Consider the following 14,083-nt stretch of genomic DNA (forward strand, 5'->3'; position numbering starts at 1 on the left):
AGGTTATGTTAAACCTTACATTGCAAGTTGTTTCAGACCAAAACCCACCAAAATGCAATAGGTTCTAAGTCAGAAATCACTCTGCACTAGTTGGCATCCTGGTCTGAAATCTAGTTGTAAACATCAATCAATTCCATCTATATACTGGTCTCCAACCATTTCCCACTGTTTACTTTGTTCAGGTTGGTATCTGTCTCCACCATATTTTCTTATTTCCATGCTGAAATCTAGTGGCCAGTTCTGACTACTTAAAACCTGAGGAACTTTGCTACTTGTGGTATGTAGAAAGTCTAAATAGGAACCTAAAGCTAGACTGAGGGAATCCTCCAGCACAACATTCCAGGTGCTTTTGAAGTGTGAGCGTAGCAGTAACTCTAACAAAAATGCAATTACACTCCCATGGCGCCAGAACAGCTTCAGACATAACCCCATATTAAATTAGTATTAGTCTACATGTGTGCTATAGATTAGGAAGAAATGCACCCTGAAGTCTCAAATGGACATACTATGCATTCCTATTAGGAACACTGTTCAACATCTCAATCTGTCTCATACATCAAAGTGGCATGACCTTCTGAATTCTCTAGACTGGCTTGCACTGTCTGTGCTTTAATATGCACCCCTATACACATACACTTTTGAATATATTGGTAACAATTCATCATCAATAAAAGTTAAATCCTCCTTACTATCTACAGATTACTGAAACATCCTAACAAACTTGCTTCAAGGAGCAAATGAAAACATTTCTGGCACTATAACAAGCAGATTTGTCTACAGTATAGATGAAATACATGGACCAGTGGTTTATAGATCATTGCCTGATATAGATCAAACATTCACTGGTGCTGGGCTAGAGCTGTCCTTCCAAGGTGGAGGAGCATGCTCACCCACTCCCCTCCACCACACAGATAACATCTAATGTGAGCAGGGCACTCCATTCACAAAAAATCCCTATCACACAGACAGGCCTAGTCCAGGTTGTCCTTTCTCCCGAACAGTGTGTGTTCATGAGTGAAGAAGGAGACTGTGTGAACTTGACTTCCATACGAATAGATGTTTGTGTGGAGCACGTGACTCACATGTGATGCCATTTGCATGGTGGAGGAATTAGAGCTAGCCCCCTCTTCCACCTTGCAAGAGCAGAACTGTCCCTGGCAAATGTAAGAACCAGGACTTCGTTACTAGAATTATCTAAGGTTATAACGTTTTCTGCATCTTCAGAGTTTGCCATTGCTAAATCTTAAGGACCTCCTGGCTGTAAACTGGCCCTGTAAAGCAGGAGTCAGCAAACTTTTTCAGCAGGGGGCCGGTCCACTGTCCCTCAGACCTTATGGGGGGCCAGACTATATTTTGGGGGGGAAATAAAAATGAACGAATTCCTATGCCCCACAAATAACCCAGAGATGCATTTTAAATAAAAGCACACATTCTACTCATGTAAAAAGACGCTGATTCCCGGACTGTCCACGGGCTGGATTTAGAAGGCGATTGGGCCAGATCTGGCCCCCGGGCCGTAGAGGCAGCCTACCCATCCTGTAAACTGAGAACATTACTGAAAGCTGCAAACACCCTTAGAAAACGTCACCATGGCAAAGGTTGCAAACCCCAGCACAGAACCCCCATAACACAAGGGATGTTATGCTTAACTGTTGAGAACTGAGGATTTCATCTAAGGACTTTTGTTGACACATTCTGCGGGGTGTTCCATAGAGCTTTTGCAGCCATCCTTTAAGATGGCTTTTCTTGCAATCTTTCACTGTCTTCTTAATAATACTTCCCACACACGCTGAGGATTATCCTTCATAGAAATCTCTTCCAGAGTGATTTGTTAAATAGGGAAAGGATATAGACTTTAGCTAAGCAATTTTTTAAAATAACCTTCAGTGGGTTCTGAGCAGAGGTTGGAGTGACAGTTGAGGCAACAAGAACATTTACTGGAACTTCTTGCTCATTTGAGAGGCAGAGTTCAGCTACAGTTTGCTTCCCAGACCATCAATATTTTAATCTCAATCTACACAAAGAACAACTTTGCCAGCCTAAATAAATAAATAAAGTCAGGTTAATTATTAATCTCATCTTCTGGCAATTGTGAACTACTCACTAAACACGCAATAAGGAAAAGGCTACAGTTTACCAATGAGAGTGTAAAGGCTTTGCATTGTTGACTTTTGGATTGCATTGTTTGCAACATGTTTCCTATTAAGATGAACAACTGCTTACATGTTTTGCAAGGAAGATCTCAGCTATGCCCTTTCTGCAACAACTTGGCTCCTGCAAACAACATTGGTAGCTCTTGTGTGTAGATGAGCTGCTGCTTGTAGATTGTGTCATTAACATAGCATTGATTAAATATGCCTTCAAACTAAATGCATGGTCATACTTAATCATGGAGCAAATATAATATATCTGAAGATATAACTAACAGCAGGTCTGAACTACTGTCAATCCCAGCAACAGAATCACTCAGAAGAATGGTAGGTAGCGTATGGAAAGAATATTACCCACAGGCGTCCCAAATAGTAACCAGAAGGATCTGTGGGATCTGTTTCTCTGAAAATCACATCTTTGATTGTTCTGGAATTGAGGGCAGAGCTTCAGCAACATGTTTTTTTAAACTGTCTGCAGGGGTTCCATCACCATAGCTCAAAAAACTGAGTATAAGCCCTGCTTGTCCAATTTTTATTTCGGTTAGAATGCTTTCAATCTTGATTGTGCCCACTGAAGTCCTATCAGCAATTTTAAACTTTCTGGACCATTTATTCCTATATAAGACAGAAGGTGGATGCTTCAGCTTTCATTTCCGAACCAATCGGAATATACAACTCTCTTGAAAGATGTATTTAAGACTGCTCTGCAGGCCATTAACTATGGGGTTACTAACACTCCACTGATTAGGGTTCTGCATTATAGAATGCTAGCTTATGTCCTTATGGCACATTATAAGGGATATGAGGTTAATTTATACCATAATTTTACTTAAATGACAGGGAAAAGAAAGAGCTGCAGTCTAGATAGTATCAGCACTCAACATATGGGGAGAAGAAGGGATCTGTTGGTTTTTTTAATCAGGAAATTCAACAGGGAACAATTGGAACAAGGGGGCATGCAATTCAGTGATCTCTTGCACTGGTCTAACCTTACAGGAGTTAATGAGACTGAATCAATATATATGGTCATCAGTCAATCTCTCAGAGGAGGGACAGGCAGTTTCTTCAGTCAGAAGAGACAGGCCCTGCCTGGTCAAGCTATGAATGGCCTAGAGAAATTTGGGAAATGATGGCATTGCAGCCACCAGGATATCTTGCCTATGCTTCCCTGAACAGAAGATCTCAGCAAGTGCCAATCTCATTCCAAAACAGAAGGACATGTGATGGACTTTCATACTGATTTCATCCTAGTAGTGGGAGTAGTGGGAGAATCAAAGTATAGGCTGAATGCAGCCTGCAGGCTGTCAACTGGCCACTACTGTCTTAGAATATAAAAGCATTCCCTTTGGATACAAAAATGTCATTAAAAGAAGAATGATACTAAAAGGTTTCCCCATGTGTATGCTTCTCTTCCAAGAATGTGTCTCTTGTCCCTGTGCATTGACTTTATGCACTGTCTAGGCATTTTTCCTTAAGAAATAAATTCTGGGACTTTTCAGTATACTCTGCTTGTGCATAACACACAGTACAGTCTTCACTCCATTTACTCTAAAGTAGCCCAAGGGAGCTCAGAACTACTCTGGAATCAGTAAACTGAAAACTGGCAGTCTGGTATACAATTTAATTAAACCTAAATACTTCTGCTTTACAGCAGTTTAGTCTACTTCAATTCATTGGCTGCATAAACTTAAATCAGTAGTTCAACAAAATTGAGGAGTTAGCTGTTATCCTACTTTATATCCCCATGGTAATCCATAATGTAATTTCTGTAACCTTACAAGCAAGCTATGGGGACAAATTTTCACTGAATTAATGTGCCATACATTAAGGACTTTGAATTACATTGTATCTTACAGAAAACTTTTTAAGGCATGCTTATAACAGTCAGTAGGAATCTATTGATTGAAGGAATGTGTTTAAGACACACATACTGGAATGCAGAGATATTGATTTTAATCCAGTAATTAATGGAAGAAGAGATAAATTGAAATGAAGACTGGTCACTGGTCATTAATCAGTTGACAGCTTTAGCAGTTATAGACTTACATGAGACTAGAGAGACCAGAGAGACTTGTGAACCACAGCTAAAGAAATACATCCTGCTTATCAACCAACCACTTAATAAAGTCTTTTTTTCTAGGCTATAGTTCCTTGAAACTCAAACCACACACAATTTTTCACAAACATGCTTGATCCAATCAAAACTTCGTATTGTATCTCTCTTTTTCCAGGGCGAAGAGATTCAAGACCCTCTCTACTTTCTGTCTTGAATAATCCTGTAAGATGTGGTTTACTTTTACTGGGTACATTTAACGGGAAATAATTCCCACTGAAATCAGTGGAACTTTCTTCCGGGTAACCAGGCACAAGAGTGATTTGTTAGCCAATGACACAGAAATTCAAGGAACCACTTGCATCTCCCAAGATAAAATAAACATCTAGAACCAGAGCAGTCCACAGCCCAATTGCTTCTTAGTAGACTAACCGAAGTGCTTTGGAACCAAACTAGATGCTTTTTAAACCATAGTGATAATGATTACTCATTTATTATTTTCTACAAGAAGGAGAGGGCAGCTTCCTGGTCAAGGGAAGGAAGAACTTTGCCTTTGATAACAACCCTTTATGCCACTAAGTGAGAATCAAGGTTCCCAAATAGAGTACTGCAGAGCCTTATGCCCATAAGCCTGCAGTACAATATTTTTGCACTGGACACACAAGGCCAACCAATTAAGGGAGAAGAGGAATTTAGACAAGCACAACAGGCATGTAGTTTCCATGCAACTCTTTGAGTTCCATTCAGAAATACACACCCTTTCCTGCAGTAGTGACTGGTTATTTTAAGATCTGTGCAGAAATTTCAGAGAAGATTACAAACTCTTTCCAGTGGATTTTTGTGATAAGCTACATAACTTCTCTACAAGAAGTAGAGTCGACTTTAGAGGCAGCAGCAAAATACCTCCTAGAGGTTTCTGAGATTAGGTTTCCAAATCATCCTAGCCCGAAGGGGTGGACTCTGGGAAGGCAAAGACACCTCTGCGCCCCCCCCCCCCGTTATTTCATTCCTGGTAGAGTTCCCAAACTTTCTCCAGGGACAGATTTGACCCCCATCCCGCTAGTAAGGGAGAAGCCCTGCATCTTGTCCGGATGCAGAAGTCGCTAAGCAGCTGCTCACCTCTGGTGGCCATCTGCAAGAACAGACGGGGCTGGGAGGCTCTGATCGCCGCTGATAAACTGCCTTCTCTGCCCTGGAAGGACGCCTTCCTCTCGGGCATCAGCCGGATCCTCAGCCTGCCTTCTCCAGAGCGGATCCACCAGCTGAATTCCTCGGTCAGGGTGAACTCGATCTGGCGTGCCTCTGCCTGGGCTCCTTCCCCGGCAGGATGCCACGCGCAGTCCTCCCGCAGGTTGGCTTCTCCCACTTCCAGCACCAGCTGCTTGGCGCGGCGCAGCTTCCTCACCGAGCCGCCTTTCAGCACCTTGGACGGGGCTCTGGCGCGGCCAGCAGGCGCCGCCGACCCGCTCCGGGGGAGCCAAGAGCTGACCGCGCGCAGCAGCGGCTGGCAGGCGAGCACCAGGCTGCAGCGCGCCTTGAAGCCGCCCAAGGGTTCCCCGCCGCCCAGCACCAGCTCCCGCAGGTAGGTCCGGAACAGAGAAGGCACGATGAAATCCATGGCCAGGCTTTTCCTCTGCTGCCGGGAGAAACTCGGCGCATCCCGCTGCGGCGGGCGGGAGCCCGGAGGGGAGCTCCCCGCTTCCCGGGGCACCGCTTGGGCGGCCAAGGCGGCCAGAAGGGCCAGAAAGAAGAACCGCGGCAGACCGGTGGCGTTCATCTTGCCATGGAATGGAGCGGGCGGGGAAGAGGCGAGAGTCCGAAAAGTAAGCTTCCTCCCGCTTCAGGCACCAGCGGGAACCAACTGGCCGCTGAGGCGGATCCTCCTGAAGCGGAGCCACCAGCCGCACACGAGGCGGATTCGCGCTCCAATCACCGCCGCCCCCAGGCGCGCCCGAGACGCTCTAAACGTCCCGCCACATCCTTGTGGCAGCCTCTTCCCTGAAGAGGCAGGAGGAAGGTGGAGGCGGGGGCGCTTGCCTCGACCTCGCGCCCAGCCGCTGGCAGGCGGCGACAGGAACGCGCGCGCGCGCGCCCCTGACCTCCGGAGATTCGTTTCTGTTTTTGAAACGGGGGAACGGACCGCGCGTCTTCCCTCGCGCTTCGCCAAGTCTGTGGCCAAACGCCGCCGTCCGCTTGGTGTCTGGGGGGGGGGGGCGGAGCCTTCCCCTCGGCGGGTTCCTGGAGGCCAGAGAACCACTTCTCTCCGCCTTCCTCGCCGCGCCTCTGCCCACAGCTTTGAGAGTTGCAAGGGGGCGGCGCGCAGCGTCTCTTCAAGTCCCGCGTCGTCCAGACGTCTCGGGAAGCGACGGGGCCCCCGCTTCTGGCCCGCTGGCGTGACTCTCCCAGGCCCCGGCGAGCGCTCTCCTTTCCCTCCTCGCCGGGTTCTCCGGCGCAGGCTCCTTGCCCGGAGGTTCCCCCGAGTCGTTTGGCCCTCAGTCGCCCGGAGCAGGCACTGAGCTCCCTTCGCAGCCTGAGCTCTTCTTCTTCGACTTCCCTGCGCCCTGGCAGGTGGCGGAGGAGCTCCTTTTTGGCGGGAACAGCGGGCCTTTCGAATTACCTCAGGACTCGCCGTCGCTTTCTTCAGACTGGCCGGTCGCCGTGGCAGGTGAGACGCTCATTCTCTCCCCGTTGCCCACCCGCCCGCCCGCCCTTCCCTCTCTCGCTGCTTTTTCTGAAGGAAAAGGGAAGAGCGTGGTGGTTTCGCGGTTTCGCTTCCAGGCGGAAAGGCAACTGCTACTTCTACTATTGCCGCTGCCGCCGCCGCCGCCGCCACTACTAGTAGTCGAGACTCCTACTCCACGTTTGCTTGGCGCTTCAGCCTGGCTCTCTTCTATCTGCGGGCACCACCGCTGCGAAGATTTTTCACAGGCTCCAACTACCCGCCACAACCCTGGCATTACCCTGTGAGCGCTGACATCACGCACGAGCGCGGCTGCTGGCAGCCAATGGCCATTTCGGAGGAATTCATTATGCAAATGAACAGAGGTAGTGGGAGGGAGGCGCGAGCTGGAGAACAGCCGGCCATTGAGAAAAGCAAGGAGATACACGCTCGCTCGCTCGCTCGCTCGCTCTCGTTCTCCTCTCATTCGCTCTCTCTCTCTCCCTTGTTCATTTCGCTGATAGCAGAACAGGCTGGCTGTTTTAGGCAAATGAGAGAGCCCTGCCTTGAAGGGAAATTTGCAACTGTGCACTTTCCCTAATTATGCATTAAAAGATTAAGCGGATCAAGCGAAAGAAAAAAGAGGGGGACAAGTCCCTATGAAATAGTACAGGATGTGCATAGGAGGGCTTTAACTCAAGGCTTCTCTTGGTGCCCTAACAAGATATAAATCACCGTCTTCTAGGGAACACGGATGGGGGAATAAAGAAGACTGTGAGGTCTAGTGTACTGGCACAGCATTGTATTATTAACTATCTCACAAACAGAGGCAGTAAGCAGACCTGCTGCTAAGTAGTGATGGAGGTGAGCACATGCAGTTCAGAATATGTCACGCCAATGTAAGGCAAGTCTAGATCATGCCAAATGTACCCCTGAGCTCATTTTCCCCACTCGCAGGGCAGGGGACACCAAACTCTTGAGACCTGAGGGCACATTTTAAATTGCATTTGTTTATTAGATTTACATACCACCCTTCAGCATAAGATCTCAGGGTGGTTCACAGAATAAAATACAGGATAAAAACAAATAAATAAGTAAAGCAAAACAGGGGGGGGGGCTTCCTACAAACACATTTAAAAGGCCTGGTTGAAGAGGAACGTTTTTGCCTGGTGCCTAAAAATATTTTATGAAGGTGCCGGGGGAGAGCATTCTGCAAATGGGGAGGCACTACAGATGGCAGATTCAGGGCCAAGAAGAAGAAGTACTTCATTGCACCACATATAGTGGAACTTGCAACGAAAGGATGCAGTGAAGCCACCAACTTAGATGGCTTCAAAACATTGTTTAAATAGATCAAAATTAGCTCTAGAGGCCCAGGGATCAATCATACTTTGGACTGATCCAGCAGGGTGCTTCTAATGAATGTTCTTCAGTGCTGTTCTCTAGAGACCACCTAATTGATTTGCTTTTGTGATCTTCTGTCAGCATTCAAGAAGACTGGGGTCAAAGCCAAAGGCACTTAACCCATCACTAGCCCTGAGCTGAGCTTGAGTTCCTGTAGCTCAGTGGTAGAGCATCAACTTTTCATTCAGGAGGGCCCTGGTTCAATCCCCGACATTTCCAGGTAGGGCTAGGAATGTCCTGAAACCCTGGAGAGCCACTGAGAATCAGGAGAGACAATACTGAGCTACATGTGCCAATGGTCTGATTTGGTTTAAGACAGCTCCCAGTGATCCTTTCTTTTAAAAAACCAACCCCACAGAATCTGTATTTGATGCAGTCCAGTCTCCCATGAATGTCTCCTGGGAAACAGGGCTGTCTTTACCATAGTCACATAGCTGCCTAGGTCCCCAGGATGTAGAATTTAGGGAGCGTCCGTTATGCTGGAAGCATCCAGTGCTCTTCACTGCTTCTGATATGGCCAGCTCTCCACGCAATTTGGGGCATGCCTCAAGCCACTGACAGCACAAGAGGTTCTGCAGCACATGCTCAACACAAGCTCTCACTTAACTCTATACTAAAGTGCAAACAACAAACAAAACCACTTGCACCGGCCCTGTAAGCCAATGAGTTCAATAAGGCTATCTCAGAGAATCCTTGGAATAAATTATGGTTTTATACAAGTCTTTTCCAAGAAAGGAAAAAAATAAGTGCAGGTGGACCACCCACTCCCACCAAACTGCTTGTGAGGCTCTCTGACCTTCCTTCCGACCCAATAAAACTCCCCTTCCCACCCACTTCTGGTGACACAGGATAAGAGGAACTAAGGCAAAGGAGTTGTCTCCCATGTCTTGCCCCCTTCTTCACCAGCACCCTTCAAGCCACTACACTCTATACCAGGTGCAACTAATCTGAGGAATGCAAATTTCCCATGGACTACTGACATCCATGGTTGTCTTTGGGTCTTGTTCTTGGCACACTTGTTCTTGAGTGCTGCAGGAGAAAATACCCTTCTGTTCTTTACTCTCTCCATGCCACCAGAACATTAGCAGATCCTTGCTATGTGGTAGGCTGGAGGATTTTTGGTAGGTGAGATATAGCAGGAGTTCAGTTGGGAGGAGAAAAGCATTTGTCTTATTTTCTTTTGCTTGGATAAAAATTTGAGACCAGCATTACATGTCCCTACAATGGCATGTAACAGAAAACATAAGTTTTCACTAGTTACAAAAAGGAAAAAGGAAATAAAATGGTGGGACCTCTACACTTGCATTTAAAGTTTTTTATTGAGCAAAACTTTCCTGACCTTTGCAAAAACTAGTCGATCTAATCGAATCTCTTGATGCCTGAGACTACCAGATTACTATTAGGTTTAAAATTCTGAACTTCTGGAAAAAATCTGTCTATGACTTGTGTGCACACATCTGTTTTCTCTGCACCCAGTGTGCTCCCACTGTTGGTTTGGGAAGCAGTGTACAAACAGCATTAGCTACAACCCACACCTGTCCTGCCATTTCTATGAAATACAGTGTTTTGATGCATTCCCCCCACCCACCCCCACCCACCCCACCCCACCACCCAAACAGCTTCAGTCCAAATTGGGGAAAAGAATGACCTAGCTACAAAAAAGCTGGTGGTTGTGTACACAGCCACCTCTGTTCGAAAGACCGAAGTGTAATTTTTTTCCACCTTCGTTTGGCAGAGGGTTTCATGGAAGGTCACGTATGTGTGGCTTTTCCTGCCAGGTGAAGATTAATAGCCTCTGCACTGGGGTGACTTTCACACTAACATGTATTTATTCCTTTGACTTTATAAATAATAAAAAGGTGAGCATTGTTTGTAAAGCATTTCCAGTGTAGGAGGTACAATGCAAGTCAATATATCAATGTTATTTCCAGTCTTTGGAGAAGGTTGCCCAACTTGCTAGTCAAACACCTGGTGAGCAGCATCAACATCCAGCTTTCCGTTTCATTTAAGAAAGGAAATAAAAGATGGGGGCTTTACAGGTAAATGCCTTTTACCACTGAGGCATTGCCATAACCACCAGCCACCTTTGAAGGCAACAGTTTTCTAGATAAGGCATGAACCCTGATCTAGAAAACTGTTGCCTTCAAAAGTGGCTGGTGGTTATGGCAAGGTCTCGACAGTAAAAGGAAGAGCACTCATACTATTCTCTTCCTTTCTAGCTTTCTGACATAAGGCTGGTCTTTTTCAGGTATCTTTTGGAGTATGATGACTCCTTAACTGACAAATGAATGCTGTTCCTGCTTACTTTGTGTGTTTGGTTTGGCTTCTGCTGCTTTTATTAGTTTGCTGCCTTGGGTTTTATGCAATGGTTTTAATTTCTGCTCTTTTTAGTTACCCGTATGTACTTTAAGCTGCCTTGGAGATTTTCAATCAAAAGGCAGCATAGATCTGTTTTAATAAACAAACTAAAACATATGCTCAAAGGCAGTATACTTTTCATGTCTAGACAAAAACAATAGAGGTTGCTGAGAAGTTGAGATTTCATCTGACACCAGCTCTGAAAATTGATTCCATCCTTGGGATTGTCAGCATGATTTTTCCTCTTCCTCAATGGGCTCCTGTACCTGTAATACCTGGGTGACATGCAAACATACAGCAACTGTAGGAATTGGAAATTCAGCTTGTGGTAGTTGCTATTGATTAGATGTTTCCTTGTGCATATAGTGCCATTGATGTACACAGTGTATACATGCCAGTAACAGAGCGAGTAATATGAAATATCAACTTATTTTTTAATGCACACCAACAGCAGCACAAGGTACAGGAGTCCTGCTTGTTTGCCCAGAGGTATAACGTGGTAAAAAATGAGATGGGAAAGAGATTGGGGCTGGAAGATTATTATTCAGAGTTATTGCAAATGCATTCATATCATAGAATGCTTTCTGGAACCAAACCCTGGCTACCCCTGGCTCAACCTACCAATTTATTCATTAATGATATTTATTCCATTTATATCCTGTCTTTCTTCCATGATGGAAAGGCAAGGCAGTGTACATGGTATTCTTCAGCACTCTCCCAGGCTAGATGACTGCAACATACTAAATGTGGGGTTGTCCTCAAAAGTGATCCAAAAATTTCAATGGGTCAAAAATGCAATTCAGGTTACTGCCATTTAGAACATACTTAACCCCAGTTTTAAAACAGCAGCATTGGTTTGTCTCCAGGCCCAATTCAAGGTGCAGCTTGAATTGATCAAAGCAATAAACAACTGAGGTCCAAAATATCTGAAAGACTGGCTCCTTCCCTACAGACTCTTGGTAGTTCCACCACCCTCAGAAATTTGGGGAGCAGTGGCCCAGAAGAGGGAATTCTCTGTGGCTGCGCCTAAACTGTGAAATTCCCTCCCTACAGATGTGCATCTGGTACCTTCATTATATAGTTTTTCCCATTAGCTGAAGAAGCACCTTTTTACCCTGGCCTTTGACACTTGAGATGTGTGTTTTAGGACTCATCTTATTTTCTTGATTATAATTTGTTTTTAACAGTTCTTAATATTGTACCAGTGTGAGAGAGCCAGTGTGGTGTAGTGGTTAAGAGCGGTAGTCTCGTAATCTGGGGAACCGGGTTCGCGTCTCCGCTCCTCCACATACAGCTGCTGGGTGACCTTGGGCCAGTCACACTTCTCTGAAGTCTCTCAGCCCCACTCACCTCACAGAGTGTTTGTTGTGGGGGAGGAAGGGAAAGGAGAATGTTAGCTGCTTTGAGAACTCCTTTGGGTAGTGATAAAGCGGGATATCAAACCCAAACTCTTCTTCTTCTACTACTACTTCTAAATTGTTGTAACCTGCCCTGGGACTTCATACTGAAGGGTGGGTAAGAAATCTAAAGAGCAACAACCACAGCCTATTGAGTTTTGCACTTCTGCACATACCGAGGACACAGGTGACCGGCGGTAGGAATGTTTATGAATACCAGTTGTTTGAAACCACAGGAGGGGAGAATGCTGCTGTGCTTGGGTTCTGCTTTCAGGTTTCTCACAGTCGTCTAGTTTGCATGAACAGGATGCTGGACTAGATGGGCCATTAACCTGATCCAGCGGACTCTTCTTAGTTTTCATTGCAACCCACAGTCTGCTATTTGCTTAAAAAAACACCCAACAACCTGAAATGCTGGTACCAAAAGCCTCAAAAGCTTTCTAATCTATCCAATCCCTTTTTAATTATTCCTTTAAAAAAACCTTTTAACTCCCCAAGAGATAAGACATTTGAAAAATTAAATAACACCATAACAACACCGACAACTCCCCCCATAGATATTCATGTTTATTACATATCCAGATGGCACACCTGTGAACAGTGATTATCTTCCAATTGCATTTTTTGTTCAGTGCCTTAGGGTTGTAGTCCTACTCAAGGTACACCCACTGAAGTTAACAGACATGACTAATTACAGGTAGGTAGCCGTGGTGGTCTGCCGTAATCGAAACAAGATAAAAAAATTCCTTCCAGTAGCACCTTAGAGACCAACTAAGATTGTTATTGGTATGAGCTTTCGTGTGCATGCATGGTATCTGAAGAAGTGTGCATGCACACGAAAGCTCATACCAATAGCAAACTTAGTTGGTCTCTAGGGTACTACTGGAAGGAATTTTTCTATTTTGTTTAGACATGACTAACTTAGGTTCATTATTTCAGTTCATTTACTCTGAAAAGAACTTAGCTAGAGCCAACCCTTAGTAGTTCTAAGGGACTTAAAAACAACCACCTACAATTATACACACAATATAATACTTCTTTTTAAAAGTTCATGACGGAATGGATCCCTCATTCATGAGTAGCTAAACCACATTGAGCATCATTTGAGCGAAAGTTGTACCACAAATTTTACAATTCAATTAACACATGAATTATAGTTTTGGGCAATGCTGGCAACACCATATCAGTAATGGTATCCAATAACTGAGGCAGAACCAAGACACAAAACGCTTTATTTTAAAAGTATAAAAGATAACAACAGCAAGAGGATTGAGCACCTGGGTCTGAGTTGCCCCACATTGCTACTTCCTTTCATAGTAGGGGGTAAGGGGCCTATGGCCCTCCAGATACTGGACTCCAACTTGAATCAACCTCAGCCAGAATAGCAAATAGCCAGAGATCATTGGAGTAGTAGTCCTGACACCATCACCTAGCATGGCCAGTAAATTCTGAGGCTCAAAGACTCCAGTGGGCCAACTGACACCTTTGATGTGTCCACATTCCCTGCCCCCTTTTGTCTGAGTCTTGGGATTCAGCTATACAGCTGCAAATAAAATGTTTTAAGTGTGTTATAAAGTGCAATATACAAATGTGACACTAGATGGCAACAGTGAGCTATGGCAAAATCGATGTGTTTTTCAAAACTTTTTTAAAAAAAGCATTTTCACAGTGTTTTTTCAATATGTGTGTACATTCCACTTTGGAGTATTTGGTGCAACTTATCCTTCCACACAGACCAACACAACACTGTCAGTGGTGCCATGATGATCTGCTACTAGTCCAATTTTGCAGACCTGGGGATCCAGCAGAAATGGCAGATTTCACATGACTGTAAGGTCTTCAACACACAAGTTGTAGTGCTAGCTGTAGGAAAACTCAGATTATAGTTTTAGCATATAATTATGTTATGGAACACTGTGCAGGGAGACATGTGTTAGGAGCTGGAGTTAAGAGCAGGTCAGCAATAAAAAAACACTGGTGTAGGTAAAATTAACTCTTTAGTCAATGAAACCAAAACTATGCAGGCCTACTGATCCCAGCAACTCTTCCCGGTAGACCTTTC

At 45.1% G+C, this 14,083-nt stretch overlaps 1 protein-coding gene across 1 annotated transcript in view; it reads right to left on the reverse strand.

Annotated features, from left to right (window-relative positions):
• ALK (ALK receptor tyrosine kinase) overlaps window positions 1–6,473 on the reverse strand; it is a 608,021-nt gene extending 601,548 nt beyond the window's left edge. The window contains exon 1 of the mRNA XM_081854122.1: window positions 5,323–6,473. Coding sequence (XP_081710248.1) covers window positions 5,323–5,980 — 658 coding nt within the window. The 5' untranslated portion in view covers window positions 5,981–6,473. The remainder of the gene's footprint in view (window positions 1–5,322) is intronic.
• Between the last annotated feature and the right edge of the window lie 7,610 nt (window positions 6,474–14,083).

Source organism: Podarcis erhardii (assembly GCF_964252035.2).
Source record: "Podarcis erhardii genome assembly, chromosome: 3".
Lineage (NCBI taxonomy): Eukaryota > Metazoa > Chordata > Lepidosauria > Squamata > Lacertidae > Podarcis > Podarcis erhardii.